This window comes from Nannospalax galili, unplaced genomic scaffold (assembly GCF_000622305.1).
Source record: "Nannospalax galili isolate Female #2095 unplaced genomic scaffold, S.galili_v1.0 scaffold390, whole genome shotgun sequence".
In the NCBI taxonomy this organism is placed as follows: Eukaryota; Metazoa; Chordata; class Mammalia; order Rodentia; family Spalacidae; genus Nannospalax; species Nannospalax galili.
In genome coordinates this window covers 4,099,939-4,123,519 of record NW_008330777.1, presented here as the reverse complement: position 1 = coordinate 4,123,519, position 23,581 = coordinate 4,099,939, and the positions used below count along the sequence as shown (strand labels likewise).

Below are 23,581 nucleotides of genomic sequence, written 5' to 3'. Positions count from 1 at the left end.
TATAATCCCATGATCCTGAAGAACTCTCAATACTATTTCTATTCTATACACAGAATGTCCAGCTAATTCCAAGACAAAAAGAATGAGTGAATTCAAATAATGAATCTAATTTACTAAGTGAGACATAAATGAAAATCTGGTCCTAATGGGCTAGAGCTATATAAAGTTGAAAAAAATACCTGAGGAAATAGAGATCAGGGAGAGGGAAAGTACACACATCGATTTTCTTTTACATTGTTTCTAAATTAATTCAAATTACTGAAAATGAGTTGTGAGCTCTCAAGTTAATATGCAATATTATTGTCCCAACTCCCAATGGATGAACACTACTGTAGCAAATATGGCTTAATGCTCTTTTTCATATCTCATAAAGATCCCCAAAACTTACCAATCTGGCACCTTGTCCCAAGAGCTTGAAATATTTCACAGTCACATGTACCAGTCTTAGAACAGAAAGCTCCGTTAAGGCATTCATGAGGGCAAGAACCTGAGGGACAAAATAATAACTCATCTTCTGGCATGGATCAGTTCTTGTAAACATAATATGTCAAGATCTACTTAGGCTAACTATAACAGCTATTAACTTAAACAGAACCCTGGGCCTTTTGCCTTGCAGTGCTAAAGCATTAAGCCATCAAATTTCTATCCATTCATTTCATTATGTGTGCTGTGAAGCACAATAGACAGGCTTTCACATCTCAAAGTACTTTGAGGTAAGGGTTAGCCTCCTTCAAGCAATTGAAAGGTCACTTTCCCATGTAAGGAATCCCTGTCTCAGATGAGGAGAAGCAGAATTCCTAAGCCATAGATGATTCCCTGGATGGAGTTTGAAGCACATCTGACCAATGCTCCCCGGTCTCCGGGAGAAAGGTCTGTATTGAAGAAAAGTTCAGACCTCATTCACTTCAGGGAGGGCTCACGAGAAGTGTAAAACTCAAAAGGAAACTCCTACCTTCTCTGAAAACCGTGACACATTTCATTTGAAGTTTGCCTGTTAATACCCAAGCTCAGTTATAAATAACGCAGTCTTTGGAATCTGTGCTTGACATGGATGAGGCAGAAATCAAACTCACTGCTGGCTGTCCAAAAAAATTATTCTTTCACAGAAAAAGATTGCCTCCAAAAGAACATTAAAAAGATGAATCAAATAGTCACAAGCTTTACCCTAATTTTGCCTGCATCTTCCAAGGGAATTTAAGAATGCAAATGAATCGCAGTGAAATCTTTTCTTCTGTTAAGGAGAGGACACACAGCAACTGGCAAAACTCAAGCAGGAAGGACTTAACTAACACATCAAGAGCACAGAGAACATCTCTGAGTCACCATAAAGTGTTGCTAAATAAGCTAGTCTTGTCTGGAATATGTCAACTTTGCGTAAGAAACTTATCTAACTGTAACTTCTCCACAGTATGCCAAAAATAAGAACAAGAAAGCCCTATTGTTAACTATTCTCCTTACATTCCATTGATGTCTCTTTATATTCAGAAACCTAGAAATCTCAAGTAACTTTTAATTGAGGGGAAAAAATGAGCTGTTTTAACATAAACCATAAATATAGGTGAAACTGACATCTTTTATAAACGTAATAAGCAGTTTAGTTTTCCCTTAAGGGATGCTATCTTTAATCTTTATTTTGGATGAAGTAGTCTTACATCTTTCCAGTGGGTAGGTGCCTAAATACTTAGATAAACAAATACATCTTTATTTACACTGCTGTTTATTCTCCTGAAAACAAATATCAAACCAAATCTGGAAAGCATCATAGTGACTTTAAAAATAATGATAAGAATTTATGTTTCAGGACTCGAGAGATGGCTCAGCAGGAGGCCACAACTGGCTAAAATTAGAGAATAAGAGACTGCAGAGTGTGTGTCCCTAGATAGGATTTGTATTAAATCTCACCCACCATTGTGGAACAGGGGGTGGAAAGATTGTGAGAGCCAGAGGTGGTGTATGACCATAATCAAACAGTCTTCTGAGCTTCTGGAAACTTGCTTATATGAACTTAGAGCAATGTTGACAGCATGCACAAGAGCCATGCAAACTCAATCAGACAAAAACCAGCACAGACCCAGGGAATGGGTAGTAGGCCCAAACCTTAGCAGAGGAGATACTGGCAGCTGATCACTGCTGGGTGAGGGAGGGTTGATCTTCCTTAAAGGAGTGATGCTAGATAGGCTGAACAGGCTTCAGTGGATGAACTCAGCCGGGGGAAATCTGAGGACACAAGCTTGACCTGATAAGCCTTAACATAATCCTTTTAAAACAGATTTAAGACTTACTGCAAATAATTATGAATTACTAAACAACTACAGATGATTAGTCCAGCTTTGCCAATCACATTTGTCAGAAAGCATGAAATCCAGTGGGCAGGCTGTGGAGGAGGTACAGATATGGGAGGGGGTCTAAATATGATTAAGATGTATTGTACAAAATGCACAAAATTTAATAAAAATATATATTGAAAAACTAAATAGGGGACTGGAGAGGTGGTTCAGCTGTTAAGAACACTCTCTTGCAGAGGACCTAGGTTCGAGTCCCAGCACCCATATGGTGGCTAGCAACTGTCCATAACTTCCCTTCCAGGGGAGTCCAGTGCCCTCTTCTGACCTTCTCAGGTATTGCATGACATGGGTGCACTTATACACATGCAGACAATATACTCATATACATAAAATAAAAATAAGATTAAAAACAAAAACTCGAAAATAAAATTTGAAAATTAAAAAAAATAAATAAAAATAAAAATCACATACAATCTTGTTGATAAACGGAATTTCTGTTTATAGTCACCACTCATCAGCATTCTGCTTAATGGAATTGGAAATTATTAAGACAAAATAAGGATGTCACAAAATCGAGGAATTTGCATACACAGTGATATCATCTCAGGTCATATAATTGCCAACTTTTTCTAAATGTTTAGTTCTGGCGTTTCCAAAAGTGATTTAGATTTGTATAGGAAGTGAACTTAAATGGTTTAAGTTATTAGCACCTTGGCTAAATATCTTCCAGAATATTTATGGAAGCAATCAAGAACTGAGTCCACACACCCCCAAGGGATCTTTTCAGGAAGCAAACACGAAAGCACAGGAGCCAGCACTGACCTTTTATTTTGCTCTCACCCCAATTAATAGACTCATGGAAAAAGTATCTTGGAGAAGATGCTTCAGACTTTAAAACAAAGAAATAAGAATTCAAATTAGTTAAATCATTCAGTGTAAACTAAACATGCATACAGAGGAGTCTGGAAACCTGCTACAAACACAGAAATTGTACAGTAGTGGCCATGTATCCTCTGATGGCTGAGAACATCTGAGTGAGGCAGAAAGAGTTCCTTTGTGGTGAGGTTAGAAGACCTGGATTCAAGCCTTTGTTTTACCTCTTCAGTGACTGACACTCATTTGCTAATTCTGCTCTCTGTCCCCGCCCCTTTTCTTGTTCCTCCCCTGTCCATCACCCCTTTGTCAAAGGAGTCTAGTTGGATCCCAGTGCTTGGATTAACTGGTTCTTTTCAAGCAAAAGCGTAAATTCTCTGGCATTTCCAGATATAGATGGATCTGGGGAAAATAAATACACAGGACTGATGACTAACAGACAGTGATTACCTGCCTACACACCAATCTGTGAAGACACTGCCCACAGAAACGCCTTCTGACTCTGTCATTGCTTCTAGTTAGGCGAATTTCCTAACAGTTTAATGTCTCCATCTATGCATCTGTGAAATGGGAACAGTAATGGTACTTCCTCCATCACATAGTTATGATGGTGAACGGAAATGTTATATACTAAGATTTCAGAGCAGTACCTTCCATATAAATTAGCAATAAAGAAATTTATATTGGTCTAAACAATCCTTTTAAAACAGATTTAAGACTTCCTGCAAATAATTATGAATTACTAAACAACTACAGATTATTAGTCCAGCTTTGCCAATCACATGTATAGTCTGTGGTCATATCCTTACTGATAACACTTTATGTTCACTGGAAGACACACACCCAAAATTTGACACATCGTTGCCGTAGTAAGTAGCTGATGATGTCAGGAAAACTGGAGCAGGGCATGGACAAGCAGGAAGGGAGATGAGGGATGGGCATGAGCAACAAAACCCTTTCTCCACAGATTCCAGCCATTCACATGGAAAGTTTGATCTCAGTGTTTTCTACCTCAGTACTTTTTGTCTTGTGGTGTGTGTGTGTGTGTGTGTGTGTGTGTGTGTGTCCCTGTCTGTCCGTCTGTGTCTGTGTGTGTACCCGTTCATGTGTGTGCACATAGGCAGGGGTATTTGCCCATATGTGCACCTGTGAAGGTCAGAAGTCCACATTTTGTGTCTTCCTCCATCACTCTCCACCTTACTTTTTGAGACATGGCATCTTCACTGAATTCTAAGCTAAGGGATTTGGTGAAACTGAACTCCGTCTTGTTGCCTCTTGTCTCTGCCTCCCTATGCTGGGATTATAGACACTCTTGGCCATGACCAGCTTTTTACATAGGTGCTAGGATCCTGAACTCAGTTCTTTGTGTTTGTGAGGCAGACATTTTTCATATTAGTCCATCTCCCTGCCATCCTCTATACTTTAACACAAAAACACTCCATGCTAAATGAAGCTATTCACATTCTCTCACTAGTTGAAGACTTATTTCTCAACTCCTTTTTCCACACATGGCTACAAGCTCTTTATTCCCTCCTCACAAATTATCCCATGATGTTATCTCCACTGCTCAGTTTCCTCTGTCTTTGCCTCTGCCTTAAAATAAATTAGATTCATAATAGTTTATGACCATGATACCGCCATGGCAGAAAGTCTAATTCTCTCTTCCACCATATTGTTTCCAGCTGCCTAAATCAAATGGACACCTGAGTGCTTACTGACCGACCCATCTTCTTACACTGGCTCTGAACAGCCACTCCTTGTAGTAGAAATTGATCCATCATCCTTGATATGGACAAATATGTAGTGACTCTCAACTGCCTCACAATGATTTAAAACCTTGAACAAATTATTTAGCCTTAGCCTCAGTTCCCAATCTATTTAAAAAAGGAATAGCAGTATATCCCTTACAGAGTCATGAGGACAAAGTGAAATAAGTAACACAATAAGAAGAGTGCCATGCATACAATAAGGTGATAAACATGCTACCTTTTATTAGTAGGCAAAAATTCAATACAGGAGCCAGCAAGATGGCTCAGCAGGTAAAGGCTCTTGCTGCCAACTTTAAAGACCTGAATTTGATCCCCAGGATCCACAAGTTATCCTCTGAACTCAATATGCAACCTAAGTTGACTCATGCACATGCACACACACAAACATACATGCACACTAAATAAATAAATAATAAATGTAATAAAACTGAATACATTGGATGACATAGACTAAGGTAAATGTGTATCATTTTCTCTTCTTGCTCCACTCCACTCTGATCTCCTCTACAAAAATTCCAGTGACCACTTGCACACCAACTTCCTGGTAACCCTGGCATCCATCCTGTTTACACAACACCATAATACATTTCTCCAGTGCAAAGATTAACGTTGAGCTTTAATCTTTGGAACATAGTGGTATGTCATTTTGATCATTGGGAGCATTTTTATTTTATGTACGTAATAGCGAATAATTTGTCGTGACTCAGATTCAGTGAACTATTTGCACAGAAATGACTTCTTTGCAGATCTTCTTCTAGGAGACATTGAGCTTCTAAATTACAAGCACTGTTATTCAGAGAGAGAGAGAGAGAGAGAGAGAGAGAGAGAGAGAGAGAGAAATAGCATATCTTCTGGTACATCACCAGAAAGTACCAACTGAACTGGAAAAAGACATTATTCAAGCAGGAGTCTGCCTCTCACGAGTGTTTAGAGCAGTGACTATGGCAGACTCTAGTAATGGCCCTTCCATTCCATCTCAAATTTACCTGGGTTTCTGTGGACATGGAGAGCCTCCAATGTCAAGCCAAGCCTTCTTTCTCTCTCTTCCAGATAAAATTGAAGGAAGACCTTTGGGGAATTTAAGTCACACAATTCCTCCCCTTGATCCGTGAGAAACGGAAATTGGGAGAAACCTGTTTATCATCCTTATTAGACATCTGGCAGTACCCTTAGTGTGTCACTTATATCACTTAATCCTTGTGATTCTGTTTCTCACCGTTTCCCCAGTTTCCTCCTCATCCCTTGGAGAAACGACTCTAAGAGAGATACTATAGCTCCTGATCATGTCCCCAGTAAAAGTCCCAGATACCTTTATCACCAAACCTCTCAGTAACACACCCTATATTTCATTTTCTCCCTTTCTCCTCTCATTTTGTCTGTCCCTTCTTTGTGTACTTTCTCTAAAGCATGCACTTAAATCTAGGTCTCAGTGCCTGCTTTCAGGAAAAGAATTACTGAAATGTAAAGCAAAAAATGCCAGGCAGTGAGTGCACATATTCACATCACCCAAGAAAGAAGATAGCCATTCTTCCTCCTTCCTGATTACAGCTCCACAGGAGGGTGGGCAGCACCACACTACATGCCCTGTTACGGGGAGATCAGACACTCATACATACACCATTTACAGAAGTCTGTGTCTAGCCTTTCCTTGCTCACATCATTGGCAGATAGTTCTAGGACAGTTATCTATCAATCAGTGTTGTTGGCTCACAACAGAGAAATGAATTTGAGCATGAATGGCCTTCAAGCCCATGAGACTCCAACCTAAGCAGGGCATTGCACAACTGTTTTACATTTCTTCTTTGAAACTTAATCAGACATTAAATGATCTTGATACATATTTCCTGGCTATAGGAAATAGAAGTGCAAGTCTCCTTCTTTCCATTCCCTAAAATGGAAAACAAAGCAAGACAAGTATGTCCCCCAACTATTAACAAAAAGAGGTATTAACCTACCTCCCAAGGAGTAAATTACACAAATTCTGATGACATGGAAATGCATGGTGGTATAGTTTCATCCATAGTGCCCTTTATATGCCCCTTGGAAGACAACTCATTGGCTCATCCAGATTTTCTACTGAGTTACACAGATGGCCTTTTTTAGTTAGTATAGTCTATTGGAAAGCATGACCTTAGAAAAATCATTTGAACCACTTCACATGACATATAGGAATTTATGTACACAAAGCACTCTCTTCATTTTTGTTTCAAGATAGGGTATCACCATATAGCTGAAGCTGGTCTGAAACTTAACATCCTCCTGCCTTAGTTTCCCAAATGCAAAACACTCCTTAAGCTGAAAATGCTCAATCCGTTGTCATTCTGGTAACCCCCCCCCACCAAAGTCTATAGGGGTAGGATGATAACTCAGTTGGTAAAATGCTATACTTACATATATGAGGACCTGCATTTGGATCCTCAGTACCCATATAAAAAGCTAGGTACAGAGACGCATGCCTATAATCCCAGCACTGGGGAGAGAACAGGAGGCTCCTGGGGGCTCCACATCCAGCAAGCTCCAGGTTCAGTAAGAGACTGCCTCAAAACTGAAGTAGAGAGCAGTCGAAAAAGATACCCAATTTTGACCACTAGCCTCCACATGCACAGGCATACACACACACACACACACACACACACACACACACACACACCACCACCACCACCACATATACATACACATACAAAAGGGTCTCCAATCTCAACAAAAATGAATCATGTTTGTCTTCTAAACTGTCACAAGACATATTACATCTCTCTTCATTTACTCATCTTCTTCAGTTTAATACAATATAAAATATATATAAATTCAGATACCTGTCAGGAAGTGCTTGTAAAAACTGTATTTCAGCATCTGTCAAAAGCTTCCTTGAACATTTGAACTGTTAGCATATAAAAATTCAGACTATATAACTTCCCAAAGAAATGTCTTTCCTACAGTGAATCTCTAGCTTGTCATCTATCTCTTATATAGAAATAGCTTCTGAAGTTAGTTCATTTGAACATTCCAACCATAACTGAATGATAACGCAATCCTGTCATACAGGATTCATATAAGAGACCAGGCAATAAGTTCTGAAATTCAGTTGCATCAACTCTTCAGAAACACGTTAGATTTTTAGAAAGCATGGAGGCTGTCTGTCAGAACACCAGGATATGTTGTAGTATTTAACTTATATCATCTCCATTTTTCTCTGTCTCTTCTTATGTGTGCTTTTATTGTTGCTATTATCCTACATAATATTGTGTTTAATTTCTAATACATTCCCATATTCTAGCAAGTAGATGGGATTCAGTCCCCATCAATACTTTAAGTCTATGTGCGTGTTACTGAGATGAACAGGAGAAAGATAAAAAATGTTTCATTTCAAATAAGTCAATGTGAACTGAGCATATATTTGAGGACCACAAAACAAGCTGCAGAGAAGTGCCTTCACCTCTTCCTGCTCCTTCTGTCTTGTGTTTAGCACTTTGTTCCCCTCCACAAAGGTCTCATTGTTGAAATGACAGCAGAGTCCAAAGCAGAATGAATTATTTCTCTGCCTCTCTCGATCAGAGGCATAACCTACCTGCACTGCTAAAAGAGCTCTTTTCTGTCCATTTTCATTAAACTCATTTCTGGAAGAAAACACAAAGAACTTGTGTAGTCAGAGGCCCCTGGGCAACCTGAACAGCCTTTCCCAAGAGGGAGCTGGTGTTTTCCTCCTGATTTCCATCACTTTATCAAAGAGGTCTTTATTGGTTTAGCATTTAAAAGGTTCCCCTCCCCTCTTTGGAGGGGTGAGATTTGGGTGGCGGAGCTGTCTCATTTTACAAAATTCAGGCATGTCCCCAAATCTCTCCAGTCTCTGATATAAACTGAATTTTAGGAAGGAACTTTGAGATTGGGAAATAAAACAGTGTACCATTGTTACACCAATAGGCATAATATTTTCTTTATAGGACTTCATGAGTCTGGCAAAGTAGGCATTTATCAAGGGTGCATTTCCCTTTTCCAGACACCATATTCAATTTTCATCATTCCATGAGTAAAGAACAGGTTAATACAAATGTAAGGACAGCTAATTGCCATTCATCCAAATCGAACTGTTAATTCATTACGCTATACATTTGTTTTATGGGCTTTCACATTTTTGTGTTCTATTTATCAATAAAGACATTATTTAAAATTCAAATGAAATATATATTCTGCTTTTCATTATGCAATTAAGGTAACAAAATGATTCTTGTTATTTACTGCTAGAATCATTTTATTCTTTTAATCACTAAAAGCTATTTTACTTTGTTAACGACATGATACATTTGCAATCAATACTGTGTGTGAATAGTAAAAATGTAAAGGGATGTGTTACGGAATGTAACTTCTTCAGAAATATTTTGGATGAAGTAATTGTCTCTTTAAAACCTGCAATCAGTGGACACTACCAGGAACTCCTCGTAGATAAGGAAATAAATGCCTTGCCATTTTTAATTTTTAGAAATATTTTGACTAACTATATCTCATGACTTTATAAACATTTCACTTGCTATTTTCAAAACCGGACAGAAATTTCTAATGAACTTGGCTCATTCTCATTCGTTGCATGTTTCACAGGACATAAAGAATAAGAAGTACTCACTCTGATGTTTCTCCCAGGATAGACGATGCCCAAATATTTCCTGCCAGAGATCAATACAGACAGGTAAGAATGTAAAATATACAAAGAACTAGGTCTATGTTTTGTTACTTAGTAAATAATTTTGATCTAAATTCTAAAATTAAGATGATATTTGCTGTTAGTGATTTTGTACTTTTTAGAGGACTGTAACCAGCAAATACTCCATGAGACACTAAGGAGACCAATTATCCAATTCACATAGATTCACAAAGTGCCCTGATAAAACAGAATGAGAGTTAGACTTGGAATCAGAACTCTTTTATTTGTGGCACGACCACCTAGCATTTGCCAACCTTAAGTATGATGCCAAACAAGACCCAAATCATCATGCTGGCCGAGTCACTCTCCAGTGTCCCCACCAGCTCAGTGTTTTGTGACATCATTCTCCTTGAGCTTTAAGTTGCTACTATAATTAGAGGATCATGACTTTGGCATCTCTTATCTTTTACACTTCAGCAGTTCCTCCCATTTCTCTTATAAGGTCCAAAACATAACCTTTTTAAGGGATCAAACATTAAAAATTAGGTGAAAATAAGTGTCATATCTACAAAAATATATAACAAAAATAAATTTATAGGTAAAATTGTTATAAAAGTAATTGAAAGTTAATTCATAGCCTTGTATGTTAAAGTTAGATTAAAAAAACTTTTTACCTCTTTAGGTTTTGATGAGATGAAGAAAAGTTTAAGCATTTAATTTGTCTTTATTATAAAATTTCAAATTATTAACTTACACATAGGAAAAAATTTAAGTCATGTCTTAAAGGAGAGAAAGTTTGACACAGCCCACCATGAAAAAAGCGTGATTTTTAAATAGCCTCTAAAGAAGTCTAAAAAAAAAAAATTACCAAGGGTCCAAATATTCTACATGCCTAAGAATTTTCAGTAGCATTGTCTGAATAGTACTTAGTATATATTCATCCCACCAACTTCAAAATGATTGATAATTAGAAAGAAGAGGAACTGTATCAATTCCAAGAGAGACTGAAGCATGACAAATGAAGGTAAAACTTTAAGTCCTCACCTTGTAATGCAAACAGCAGCACATGAAACAAGAAAGCACTCCAAGGTACCATTAAATTGAGTTTTCTCACAATGCTCATTTCAGTGCAGCCTTTCTCCCTGAAATGAAATTCGCACACTGTTGGTCTCACTACGATGGCATCTTAGAAGCCTGAATATCTGTCGTGTGCTCAAATTCAAATAAATACATTTATGGGATAAACTGAAAGAAGAATCCCAGGCTTTCTAACTGCTAGACCATCTGAGGCTTGAGAGCTTGCAGTCAACCCTTTGGCTGAGTCTCTCATTAGCAATGCATGGCAGCTTCTTACCAGAGCCAGTGTCAGTTACACCCTGCTGCACGCCTGCCCACTATACACCCTTTTGGCCTATATCAGCTTTGGATAACTCTGAAAGATTGGAGCATCAAAACAATATGTGTTTAAATACTTTAATGTCACCAGAGAGCCATTATTCCTGAGTGTTGATCTGCTCTCTGTGTTTTAGGCTTTTATTCACAAATTAGTATCCTTTGAAAACAGATGAAATGAAATCCAACCAACTTTCCTAGACTATATACATGTTCTCATTTTTTTTTTCTTAAAGAATTACAAAGTAAATTAAAGTTAGGGCCATGTGTTTTCAACTCGAATCTTACTATGATATAGTTTAAGTTGGCATTTCCACTTGTCCATTACCCTGTAAAACATTCTAGAACAAATGTAGATATTAAAAAGAAAAAGATGTTATTCTAATACCTGGCTTTAAGATAGAAAATAAAACAGCCCACCTGGTCCTGAAAACTTTTCCTTCACATCCAAAATTTCCATCCTCTATGACAAGTACCCAGTTATACAACAAAGAATGATCTCTTATTCCAGCAGTAGGGGCACTCTTCTCTGGAAGCAATTGACTGCCTAGACCAACATCAGAGAAAAGGGCTCATCTTTCATAATGAACCCCACAGAGATTATCTAAGCCACAAAGGAATGAAAACCATGCCTACATAATGGGAGCACACTTCCTACAGCAGATTCGTGAGCTACCTTCACTGTTGTCTCTCAGTAGTAAGAAATGTCTGATTACAGAGGGACCACGCAGTAATTATTACTGTCTTGTGTTACCCAGATACTACTTTTTCAATGACTTCCAAGTCTTCTCTACAAGGTGTCCTAGACATCCAAGCATGTTGTCTAGTCTAATATCCAGTACATAAACAGCTTTCTGTTACTGTCCCAAGTTCAATGCTCACTTACCCTTGCTCTGCAGGGTCTTAGTTTTTCTTTTTCCATTGATAAATAACAGCTAATTCCATGAAACAACAAAAGACATATGCCTATTCAGAAAAAAAAAAGATTAAGCAGAAACACACACACCGACATCACTAAAATCATAAAGTAGCTGCATGCCTTTCTACAATACACATGCACACAGGCAGCCTCATTTTGATGTGTTTAGTAATTTTTACCGAAAAGTTAGTAGTCTATTACTCTTGGACTAATTAAACAATTATCTAAGTCTACAACAGACAATTCACTTGATTTATATTTATATTCTGAATATTAGTTCAGAAATATGTATCTAGTGGGTCATAGTCAAAACTACAAAATAGTCTAGGCTTTTAAGATGTGAATATAGGATAGGCTGAAAAATTAGTGTTGTACTGCATGTAGAACATAATAACCATCCACCAAAGAATTTTCTTATACTAAGAAAAGCAATTTTTATAGAAAATGTTGCATACATCATTACCCTACCCCTTAGCTAATTTACAACAGCTCCTCTTGATTCCATCACATTCCACGTAAGTCGGCCTATAGCAAGTGTATAAATTATACTTCAGAATTGTTTTTCTCCATCTGTACAGCAGAATGACTTTTTTTTCAGAATTTAAAATTTTCAATAAATGATACATATATAGAAAAATCTCAAATTGAAATCAAAGCCAGTTTCATGATTCAATAAAATTATTTGGCTATACTTTTAGTTTTGTCTAATATGTCTGAAATTTGCTGAGGAAAGGTTAGTAAATAACAAATAGAAAGCCATGTGAAATATGTGTATTTCACACTCTACTAGAGAAATCCAATATAAAATTTGATAGCATATGAAATTAATGACATATAGTAACTTAATTTTAATCTCATATACCATACAATGTCTTTTGTAGAAAAACAATTTGCATTTTGCATGAATTTCACATCTCAATTGGTTTGCTCTTTCTTTTCCCACAAATACTCAAAGCCTGTAATATTCTCAACTCTGACTCTTGGAGCTGTTTTAGGATTTCAGTGGACAAAACTGGAGGGGAAGGTATAAAGAAGGAACTATGGCAAAGAAAGCAATAATGAAAATTCCAAGTTCTCTTTCAACTAACTACATTATGAAGTTGTTCCCTGAAATGGTAGTCAGCATGAAAATAAGCAAAATAGACTTCCATGAATAGCTACAATAGAACAGAGTCTAGATGAAAGATTAGGCCCAGAGACACAAAAAAGGAATTTATGACTATGGCAAAGTATGATTATTACTGTCGAAATGACAGCTTTTATATTTCTTTCTACCCTGACAAGGGAACTTTGGTTAAGCTGTGAGTCATCCACCAGTTTATGAAGAGATATTAAGTTCATAAGGAGTCTGAGGCAAGCACAGATTCAAGCAATAAACAGTTCCCTTTCTGCCACAAAAGCACACTGCATTTTCCCACATGGAATATGATCTTCAGAAAGCTGACACCTAACAACCTCTTGGCCTCAATGCAACACATTCAAAGTAACTGCAAGAATGAGAAAATTCTGACCTCATGGTATATATGTCAATGATAAAGGGATACTGTAACAAAATCTGTCATCTTTAAGAGAAGTTTATTTCTTTGACAATTTACATAACACTCATTTACAAGAATTGAGATCAAATCTAAAGTGGTTAACGTCTGACTCCTATAACATCACAATCTACTAGTGAAATCCAATTCTTCTTCACTTGCTTTGCTAAATCTAACATATCCCCTAACAGGCACCGTGATTTTGTCCAGAAGTTGTTTTATAATTTGACCAGAAGGAGACTCGTATCTTTAAAATGAATTTTGCACTCTGAATTCCACTATCTTAATATAAGTTAGCTTGCAGAATTGTATTTATGTTCTTAGGCTATGTGTTATTCGGCAATTCTAGAATGTTACATGTAATTCAATTTAGATGTGAGATCTAGCTTAGCTTTTCTGAATAAGGACATGATGTTTTCACAGGTAGTATCTGTATTGGTCATGATTTCAATTTAAAGTTTAGAATCAGAAGTTATTGTGTTATACGTCCTGGGGACATTCATTTCTCAGGTTGCTGTGGTCCGATTGATTTGCTCTATACAATGTGTAAAGGAGTAATGTTCCTCCAGCTAGTTTGCTCTTGTCAACATCTTAGCACGTGATACAAGATAGAACACATTACTTCAGTACTTCTCTTCATTCATTGAACTGCTACTGCAGTTTTACATTACATGGTGCATTGTGTGTGGCATTAAATAATAAGAATGGAGTTAGCTTCTCATGTCTATGATCCTGTTTATACCTTCATCATTTGTATCTACCTATTTTAGAACTGCTGAGAGAGAGAGAGAGAGAGAATAGTATTTTATTATCTTGAGGAGGAGCGGTGGTGGTTCTAACCCCACTGTTGGTTGTGTTGCTTCTCTCAAGGTGGATTTCCTTAAGGGTTTTACGGTTTTGAATGTGTGTCTATGGCGGGCAAGGCATTTTCCTATGAGAATCTTTTAACATCAGGGTTGAGGTTGCATCAAAAAGGATTTTGTGTCTAGGCCTGCCAAGTACTCCAGAATTTCTTGTTAATTTCTCAGTTTAAAGGTTCTTAGACCATAAAGTATGAATTCAAATCCTGAATTCAAAGTGAAGGAAGTTCAAATCCAGTTCTGTTTCATTTTTGCTTCTGGTAATACCCCTTACATATATGTGAACACATTAAATGATTATTTTTTTGTGGATGACTATTTTATTTGATATTTCTAAGTACTTTATAATTGGCAAATTTTATATCATATAGTCACCATATTGCAAAAAAAAAAGAAATCAAAGACATATTTTTCTTTACAGGTATTTTAAATATTTTCTTTTTATCAGCTTAATTACAGCTTACTTTCTCAGCTTAATTATAAGTTAAAGTTACTTAAAACAACTTCAAATTTATCTTTTTAAAATATTTTATTGCTTTTATTTTATGTGTATGCATATATTGCCTGCATACATGTAAGTTCACCCATGTCATGCAGTGCTTGCAGAGGTCAGAAGAGGGCATCAGATGCCCTGGAACTGGAGTTACAGACAGTTATTAGCCATCATGTGGGAGCTGGGAGTTGAACCTGGGTCCCTTGTAAGAGCAGTTAGTGGTCTTAAGTACTGAGCCATCTCTCCAGCCCTTTAATGTGCTTTCTGAAAAAAAATTAATTTGCAGGGCTAAGGAGACGGCTCAGTAGTAAAGAGCACTGGCTGCTCTTATGGAGGACCCAGGTTCAAATCTCAGCAACCGCATGGCAGCTAACAATTGTCTGTAACTCCAGTTCCAGAGGAATCTGATGCCCTCCTCTGACCTCTGCAGGCATGGGTGCACTTACATACAGGCAGGCAATACACTCAATCACATAAAATAATAAAAAAATTTAAGTTTTTTAAAGAAGAAAGCACATTAAAACAAATCATCCTTGGATCAAAGTGCATAAATTATAAAACCAAACCAATCAGATTCCCTGATGCCATGATTAGATGTTTTCCTGCAACATCAAGATTCCTATTCAAACAGCAACAGCCTGATTTCTCACACTTACCCCACTAAGGAGTGGCAGACCTCAGTTTATCATGTACTTCTCTGAACGTTGATATGGAACCATCTTTGAAAATATGACATTATTGTGATTTTCAGCAAAGCACAGTTCAGCATGAAAACAACAAAAGAAACTAAGCCCTTCATTATGATTTTAGAGTCAAAAGGAAGAAATGCCCCCTTAATCTTGGCATAACCTCCTCCCGACTCTCAGCCTGAATTAGAATCTTACTGAGTTACACGCAAAATCCTTATCATCGTCTCCCAAAAGTTGCAGTGACATTTCCTAGTTCCCTTGGAAGGTTTTCTTCAATATTCTCTTCTAACAAGATAAATTTATCAGCTTTACTTAGAATACAGTGGCGATTGTCTAGCCGGTGATGCAAGAATTACCTAGAGAGCGCATTAGATGCACAAATTCCCAAGCCCACCTTCCCTACAGCTCATGTTTTCTGATTGAGTCTAAGGGCATTAGGCATCTGTATTTTGATCACAAAAGTATCTAGCTTTGAGGGAATTGAATACTGAACAAGTAGGAAAAAGAGATGGAGGCAAATCACAAATGCAGTAGAGTTGATAAATTCCTCCGAAGGGCAAAGAAGCAGAAGGTTGAAAAAAAAAAAAATTAAGTGGCGGTTGAAGATCAACCTCCCTATCCACTACGGAGTAGTTTATTGTCTGGAAAGATGACATGGACATGTTGTTTAATTTTCCTTCTCATTTCAGATCCCTTATCCAAGGAATTCTACCCACTCACAGCCTCTGCTCCATTGACAACACACCCTCCACTGGAAAGGTGCCATGTGCTGCTTTCTCTCCAACTCCAGGGCAAAAATGTCCACGTCCTAATTCTCAGAATCTAGGGAATTTATTTGACATAGAAACATATATTTTTTTAAAGATATAATTGGGATTTTTTTAAGATAGGGAGATTATCCTTGACTATACCTGCGAGCTCTGTGTAACCATGATAAACAGGGAGAAGAGTCAGGGCGAAAAACTCAAAAATGGAAGAACCAGACATCTTCCAGAAGCTGCAAAAAGCAAAGGAATGGAATTTCTTCCTGCTCTTCAGAGAAGAATGCAATTTTGCCAGTGTCTTGTTAACCCAGTGAAACCCATTTCAGACTTCTGATAACCAGGCCTCTCACATTTCTGTTGTATTAAGCCACTAAGTTTGTGGTAATTTGTTACAGCAACAAAGGAAACAAGTGCACTCTCAATCTTCTGACCACCAAAGATAGGCAGTTGGTTTTAAGTAAAAATATGTGGTTAGTCCTAGAACTGATCCAATTATCTTTATCAGATACCAAAATATGAATTATAGAGACAAAAGTTATGTGTTATCCTAAGGTTGTAGGCCCTGATCCTATGGGCCTAGGCAGAATTGATGGTGGCAGCTATTTTCTTTGCATGTGCATGCTATTAAATACACAAAAACTTATCAGCTATTTGTTAGTGAGAAGTAGGAAAATGGGGCAGTTGCTCAGAAAGAAGTAAAGAAATAAGTAGCTTCTGTATCTTCAACTGTTCAATAACTTTCTTTTTACTTGAATTCACTTGGTTAGGATTTTATGCCTTGGCAGGCAATGGTTCATATTTACTATGTGACACTTCCTAGGGAGACATGATTGGACATCTACTCACCTCAGATAAGGAATCAATGACTAACCAAAGTAAGGATATCATCAAAGTCCAATTTGATGAAACAATGAATTTTATTAGGGTTACTTACAGAAGTATGGGTGAGGGGTTACTTACTGGAGCAAAAATGATTCAAAGACGGCTCCATCATCAAAAGCCATGGTGACAGCATGGTGACAGCTCATTAAAGCTGGAACCTTTGAGCTCACTGAATGACTTGCCGGCAGGCAATTCAACAGGTTGGCGAGTGCCTCTTCCAGACAGATCAGATAGTCTGATCCTCTTGCAGGCAGGTCCACTGGTCACTGCCTCTTCTCCGCAGTTCAGCTGCTCTGCCTCTTCCCGGAAGCTTGGCTGCTCAGAGCTCTTCTGCTCAGAAGTTCAGTTTGTCTCAGAGCATCTCTCAGAAGTCCTTACTGCTTCTATAAGTCTAGTGAATCTGGTCAATGGGGATTTACTGAAGCTTTTGAGTTGTTTACTTCCTGAGTTTTAAGGAGTTTCTAGGTGACAGCAGCATTGACTCAGTAGATTGAATAAAATATGTTGTCCTTCGAAATGCAGGTGGGCCTCGTCTCTTCCCCTGAAGTCCTGAAGAGAAAAAAAAGGTTGAATTAGAGAAAATATGTTGTCAGAGCTGCAGACTCAGGCTGAGGTTAAATCTTGGATCTCTTCGGTCTTCAGCTTGCAGTTGAAGATCTTTAGACTTCTCAGCTTCCATGAGCAAACTTCATATATATCATACATAAATATGCGTGTGTGTGTGTGTGTGTGTGTGTGTGTAGTGCTTGTATGTGTCTCTCTCTCTCTGATTACATTTATCTGTACAACATTAACCAATAAAATAGCCTTCTCTAAGGAGTATGTCTTAGTCTATTTTCAGTTGCTGTAACAAAATATCTAAGACTGGAGTCCTTATTTCTAAAAGAAGTACAGTTAGCTCATAGATCTTTAGGCTGAAAGTAAAAGCAATTGATTCCCCTTGGTGCATCTCGATATTACCAACACACCAAACTTTTCATGACACACTCGAATCCTATCAAAGCTTTGTATGATAAATGGGGTACTTTATTCAAAGGTCCCCCAAATCATCCATTTAGACAGGGACAAAACTGAAAAAAGAAATGGTGGTTTTATGTGTTAAGGATGTTACTTTTTTTTAAGAAAAAGGAGAGATCCAAGATTTAAGCAAAGCAGCCAAAAGAACTAGAAACAAAATACAGTAAATGTGTCAGTGCCACCAAACATTCTGCTGAGGCCCACTCCCACTTCTGTTCTCAAGAGTCAGAACCAGAAAAATCTGTAAGTTCTCACAGACCCTCCCAAAGGATTTGGCATAAACTGATGCTTAAAAGACAGTGGAAGTAGTGATAACGATGGTGATAATAACGACGAAGCTGTGATCATCTCCTTGTGTTGAAATACTTGCAGAACTTGAGGAGAAGGATCAGAACATGAGGTGGAATGTGATAAAAGTAAGGCTAGAAAGGAGTGACGAAGTCCAGGATCAGGGAAATGCTGTGCTTACTGCTCAACAGAGCGGGTGTGAGGCTGCAGGCAACTGACATTCATTTTAAATGCTACTGTTCATCTCTTAGTAAATAAAAAGGGAAGAAATAGCTGACATCAGAATGCTTTGTTTCAGAATCCAACATCTGACTTACTTCCTGGTCGAGCTAGAGTACTTCCCCTCTTCACGTAGATAAGAGAAGACAAGATTCTTAGAAGCATATGGAAAAAGCTAAACAATCACAAATGTGATAATATTTGTTAGCATAAGTTCTAAAGTGATTATTATGACTAAAATGTTGGAGGATGTGAAACTTCAAAGAATAAAACATGGAAGTGGGCTGGGAATCAGGCTTTTTAAGGCTAAGAGTTGCTTGGTGTCTAAGAAAGAATCATCTCCATAGCAGAAGCCCATGGATTGCCTAGCTGGGAATTTACAGACTTCAGGAGGTTCCCCAAACCAAGGAGAACTGGTGTAGAGCCCTAAACCATCAACAAAAACAGCCAGAATAAATCAGAAGGACAGTCTATTTCATCAGCAGTTGCAGCCATCAGGAGAGCATCAGGCTAAGGCCAATCGTATAACAGAGATCACCAGCTCAAGGGGAACCGTAGACCAGCCTCTACCTGCAGGGACCAATGTGCCTCCAGTGAATGCTACACCCAGACCTAAGATTCTACCTCTTAGATACAATCAAAGACAATGAGCCATCTCCAACACCCACATCTACAAGCTAGCAGGGAAAGGGACTGGAATCTGAAAGACATTTAGGCAGCTCATCCAGACAGAACAATGGAGGGGGTGGTCTAAGATCAAATACAGAAAAAAATTATTACATGCCTGAGTGTGGTGTTAATAAATCTGAGACTCTACTTCATTAATAAACAACAGAATTATTAAATCAACCATGTCAGATTCCATATGAAGTACCTTATGGAAAGGCCACAGTATTTTTTTAATGTGTATGTAAGTGCACTCATATCATACAATGGCCATGGAGGTCAGAAGAAGGCATTGAATTCCATGGAACTGGAGTTACGAATGGTTGTTAGCCACCATATGGATGCTGGAAACCAAATCTAGGTCCCCTATTAGAGCAGCCAGTGTTCTTAATTGCTGAGCCAGCCTGGGCTATAGTATTTTAGAAGACAGGATGAGACACAAGTTAACCATCCATGGCAAAAATCATTACTGTATCCTGTGAACAAATGGAAATGATACAATAAGCAAGGGAAACTCAGGCTAACTTCAGCTCAGTACTCACAGGCACATCAAGTGCTCAGGGCTCATGGGCTCCTCACCATCTAATCCCCCACACCTCATCATTACCCTGCACATCAAAGACCAGGGTAGTTCCAGAGTCCACCTCCAGACCCCAGCTCACCGGACTGTAGAGAAAGAGCCAACCCAAGCTCTAAACATTTTTGAAGGGCCAGAGTTATACCATCCAAGGAAACTGTGTTCTCATTCTGTTTGGATACAGTGGCCATGAACAGTCAAGAGAATATACTTGTGGCAGGAGATGGCAAAAGCTTCCCCTTATTGTTATGTGAATATGCCAATAAATGCTAGGCAGCCAGCACTAAGGAAAGTTAAGGGCTGCAGTTTGTAGCATCTGCAGGTTTCCATGAGCTAAATCTTCCCAACTTGGCCAACTTGACCTATAATATAATTTCAACTAGCTCATAAAATTATGCAAATAATCAGGTCTCAAAACCAGTAAAAGCTAGGTCCAGCATACCAGTACGAGCTAGTTAAACAACATTAGTAGAGCATTGTCTACACCAAAATCTAATTTAAGTGGACCCCACAAACTGTTGCATTTTTACCTACACTTTTTGTCTAAGTAATATACATTGTGATCTTAATGCTTAACAAGTCAAGCATTAAACTTCACTAAGTCACATAAACTTCATTCAGCTAACCAACCTTTCTGATTTATTTTTTATTCAAATATGCTTATGTCTGGAAACTGATATCCCTTTAGCCAGAGCTTATATTTTATATAGTAGTTTTTCTTCAATTGTGCTAAATATTGACCATTAGTAAGTTACTTGTTGCCAAGTATAGAAAAGCCCTCTGCTGGTTACTTTGGAAAGTTAATGTATGTGCTTGAGTTCTATACATTTCAGGCCCTGCTTTGCTAAGCTGGGCCTAACAGCAAACTCTGGCTTAAAATACCATTAAGATAAGAATGGTCTGACTTCTTGTAGGAGATTTCATTGTTAATACAGAAGACTTGTCAGCCCATAAATCATTATGCTGTGATATTCCAAAAACTAGTCATAATACCCTAAAGAAACTTTTATAAGTATGAAGCTCCTTTTAAAAAATGGAATCCTGAATTATTCGAAGGGGATCCATGAAAATAAATTATGTTAAAAAGAGAATATGAGGTTTTGTAAGTTGTTTTCTACATAGCAGGGTTAAGCTCCATGTTTGTGAGAAGAAATCTGAAAGAGGAAAACATTCCTTATTATTTCTTTCTAGTCTGACTCAACCATCGTGTATTTCTTGGTTTGCCTACAGTACTTTGTCAGTTTGGAATTTGTTTTTCACTCATTTCCTATGGATAACAAACTAGTTTATTCTTTTCATATTTTTATGAGTTAGGAAAAAATAGAGTATAATAAATATTATCTTTATGATCAGAAAAATCAATGTAAAAGCTATACTGAGATATAATTTTAACATATTCTGTGGTATAATGTTATATAACAAAAATTTGTCTTAACCTATCTAAAAAGATCTAGAACATAATACTGTGATCATGTTTTATATTTGGGTTATTAGAAAAGGACATTCTAATTTTCCTGTATAACTCAGTCTTGAACTACTCTTGTTGACTTACGGTGACTTAGTTGAGCTTTGTTTACAATAACAGATCTTGCTTCATTGTTGAAATAGATGGTAGATGCAGACAATACTTAGGTACTTTGGTTACAAGACTATCAGACATTAACTTTGGCCAGTTTAAGAACAAAGGGAAATTGTCACAAAATTATTAGAGAACCCCCAGTGAGGTTAGGGAATCACCTGTGATGGAAGAATTCTAATAGCAACATACTTCTTTTCAAACTGCTGAAGATTTGAAGTCCCTCATGTGACTAAGTGATCACATGCCTAGCCTTTGGACAGGCATAAGAAGTCTCTAGGGACCTCTCAGATTCCTTTACTGGCTTTCCAAGATTCCACATACTTGGAGAAATGTAGTTCCCAAAAAACATCCGTGTCTGTAGGAGGAGGCAGCTAAAGCAATGACGACTCCACGCGCAGTTGTTATTCTATTCTATGCCATCAACACCATCAAGGTAAAAAAGAGAGAGAGAGAAAAGAGAGCCCTCACTTAGTCACCATTTCTTATGTAAAATGAGGTTGTAATAGATGACTTCAAGCACCCTACTTTTCACATTCAACAATGTAACTGGCAGACCCTGAAAACGTCTTTGGAAATGCTACCAACTAGACGAAAGGATCTTTCCTCACAACCGTAGTACCCAGTTCTCACCATCCCTTCCTCTCAGGAGAATTCAAGTCCTCAGCAAGCACCTGTAGCTTCCCTGGTTCTTGCACCTGAAACCTCAAAGTCTCCAGACAGATCTCACCTGGAGAATTTAAACTCAAATACACTTTACTGCAATGCCTACAAGGATAAGTCATACCATATAAAATATAACATTTCTTTCATTAAAACATAGACATTTGCAGCACTATATGTTACAGTGAAGAGTGCAGTTCTTTACATTGTTTTCTGTTTTAAAATGAAGTCTTGAAGTTGCTTTCACAAAGATATTTATCCCAAAGAAAAGCCTGGTGCTCCATCTAGAGGACATTTTGTATTCTTCAGTTAAAAGGGGTTAGGGGGCTTCTCAGATATACCTTACAGTTCTCCAATTCTTACTATAATTCTGCTAACAGTTTTATAAATCTCATTTAAAAATAGCTTGAATATGTCCATTATGTGTAAAAATGAAGATATTTCCCCCATCTCCCAACTGAACTGTTAAGTAATAACGTGGGGGTGGGGGGTCATGAAATATTTAGGTATGTACTCTATGCTCACTGTATTTACTTCTCAGTTTTATGGCTTAAAAAAATTAAATATAAGGGGCTGGAGAGATGGCCCGAGTAGGCAAGCACTTACAACATGAGCACAGGAATCTGAGTTCGGATCCTCCATACCCATATAAAAAACTGGTACGTCCATAATCCCAGCTTTGGGCAGACTGAGATAGGAGGATCCAGGAGCTCACTGCCAGAAGAGCCGAATTGGCGATATCTAGGTTCGGAGACAGACTCTGTCTCAACAAATAAGGTGGAAAGCAACTGAGAATGACACTTGGAGTTAACCTGTGGCCTCTGTCACACAAACACATATATACCCAAAAAAGTATGTTTTTAAAAAATACTTTCTACGTTTTAATTATTTTTAACAACTACCAGAAGCTTTGCTTTTTGATAGTTTACCTTGTTAAAAAATAATCAAACATAAGACAAAAATATACGTTATTTCTATCTTAAAATTAAAAAGCATTTTCCTTCAAAACATTCTGCTTGTCAAAAGGGCATGATATTTTTATTTTTGGTAACCGAATTGAGGTTTTGTAATCCCTAACCAGCATCTTGGAGAAACTTGCTTTTTATGTAAAATCTAAGACTGCATTCTAGTGACAGTAATGTTTCCAGCATGGAAATTGACAAGTAACCAATGGAGCACCCACACCTCTACTTTCTCACAAAATCCTGTGAAAAAGTAGTGTCCTGTAGTGAGAGGAGAGAAGGAAGGGTTTGGAATAAGCAGCTGAGAAATATTTCCTCAGCGAGAAGAGGGGATCCCTGGTAGACACTGGGCTGCAGCAACCTGGGTCAGGGCAGTGCAGTCAACTCTGGCTGGACAAGAAGGTTAAAGCCATCCTGACACTGTTCCAGTTCTGTGGGAAGTAGAAACCCAACATCATAACAAGGTCTCTATGAAAATGCAAACCATCCATGAGCAGAAAGTTTTGCTCTAGAGTCTCA

The 23,581-nt window shown here is 37.8% G+C and overlaps 1 protein-coding gene across 1 annotated transcript in view; it reads right to left on the bottom strand.

Annotated features, from left to right (window-relative positions):
- Window positions 1-10,656, bottom strand: part of Otogl (otogelin like) — a 168,859-nt gene extending 158,203 nt beyond the window's left edge. The window contains exons 1-5 of the mRNA XM_029555761.1: window positions 10,605-10,656; window positions 9,543-9,582; window positions 8,493-8,541; window positions 3,108-3,174; window positions 389-487 (exon numbers count right to left, since the gene is read on the bottom strand). Coding sequence (XP_029411621.1) covers window positions 389-487; window positions 3,108-3,174; window positions 8,493-8,541; window positions 9,543-9,582; window positions 10,605-10,656 — 307 coding nt within the window. The remainder of the gene's footprint in view (window positions 1-388; window positions 488-3,107; window positions 3,175-8,492; window positions 8,542-9,542; window positions 9,583-10,604) is intronic.
- Window positions 10,657-23,581: the final 12,925 nt, after the last annotated feature.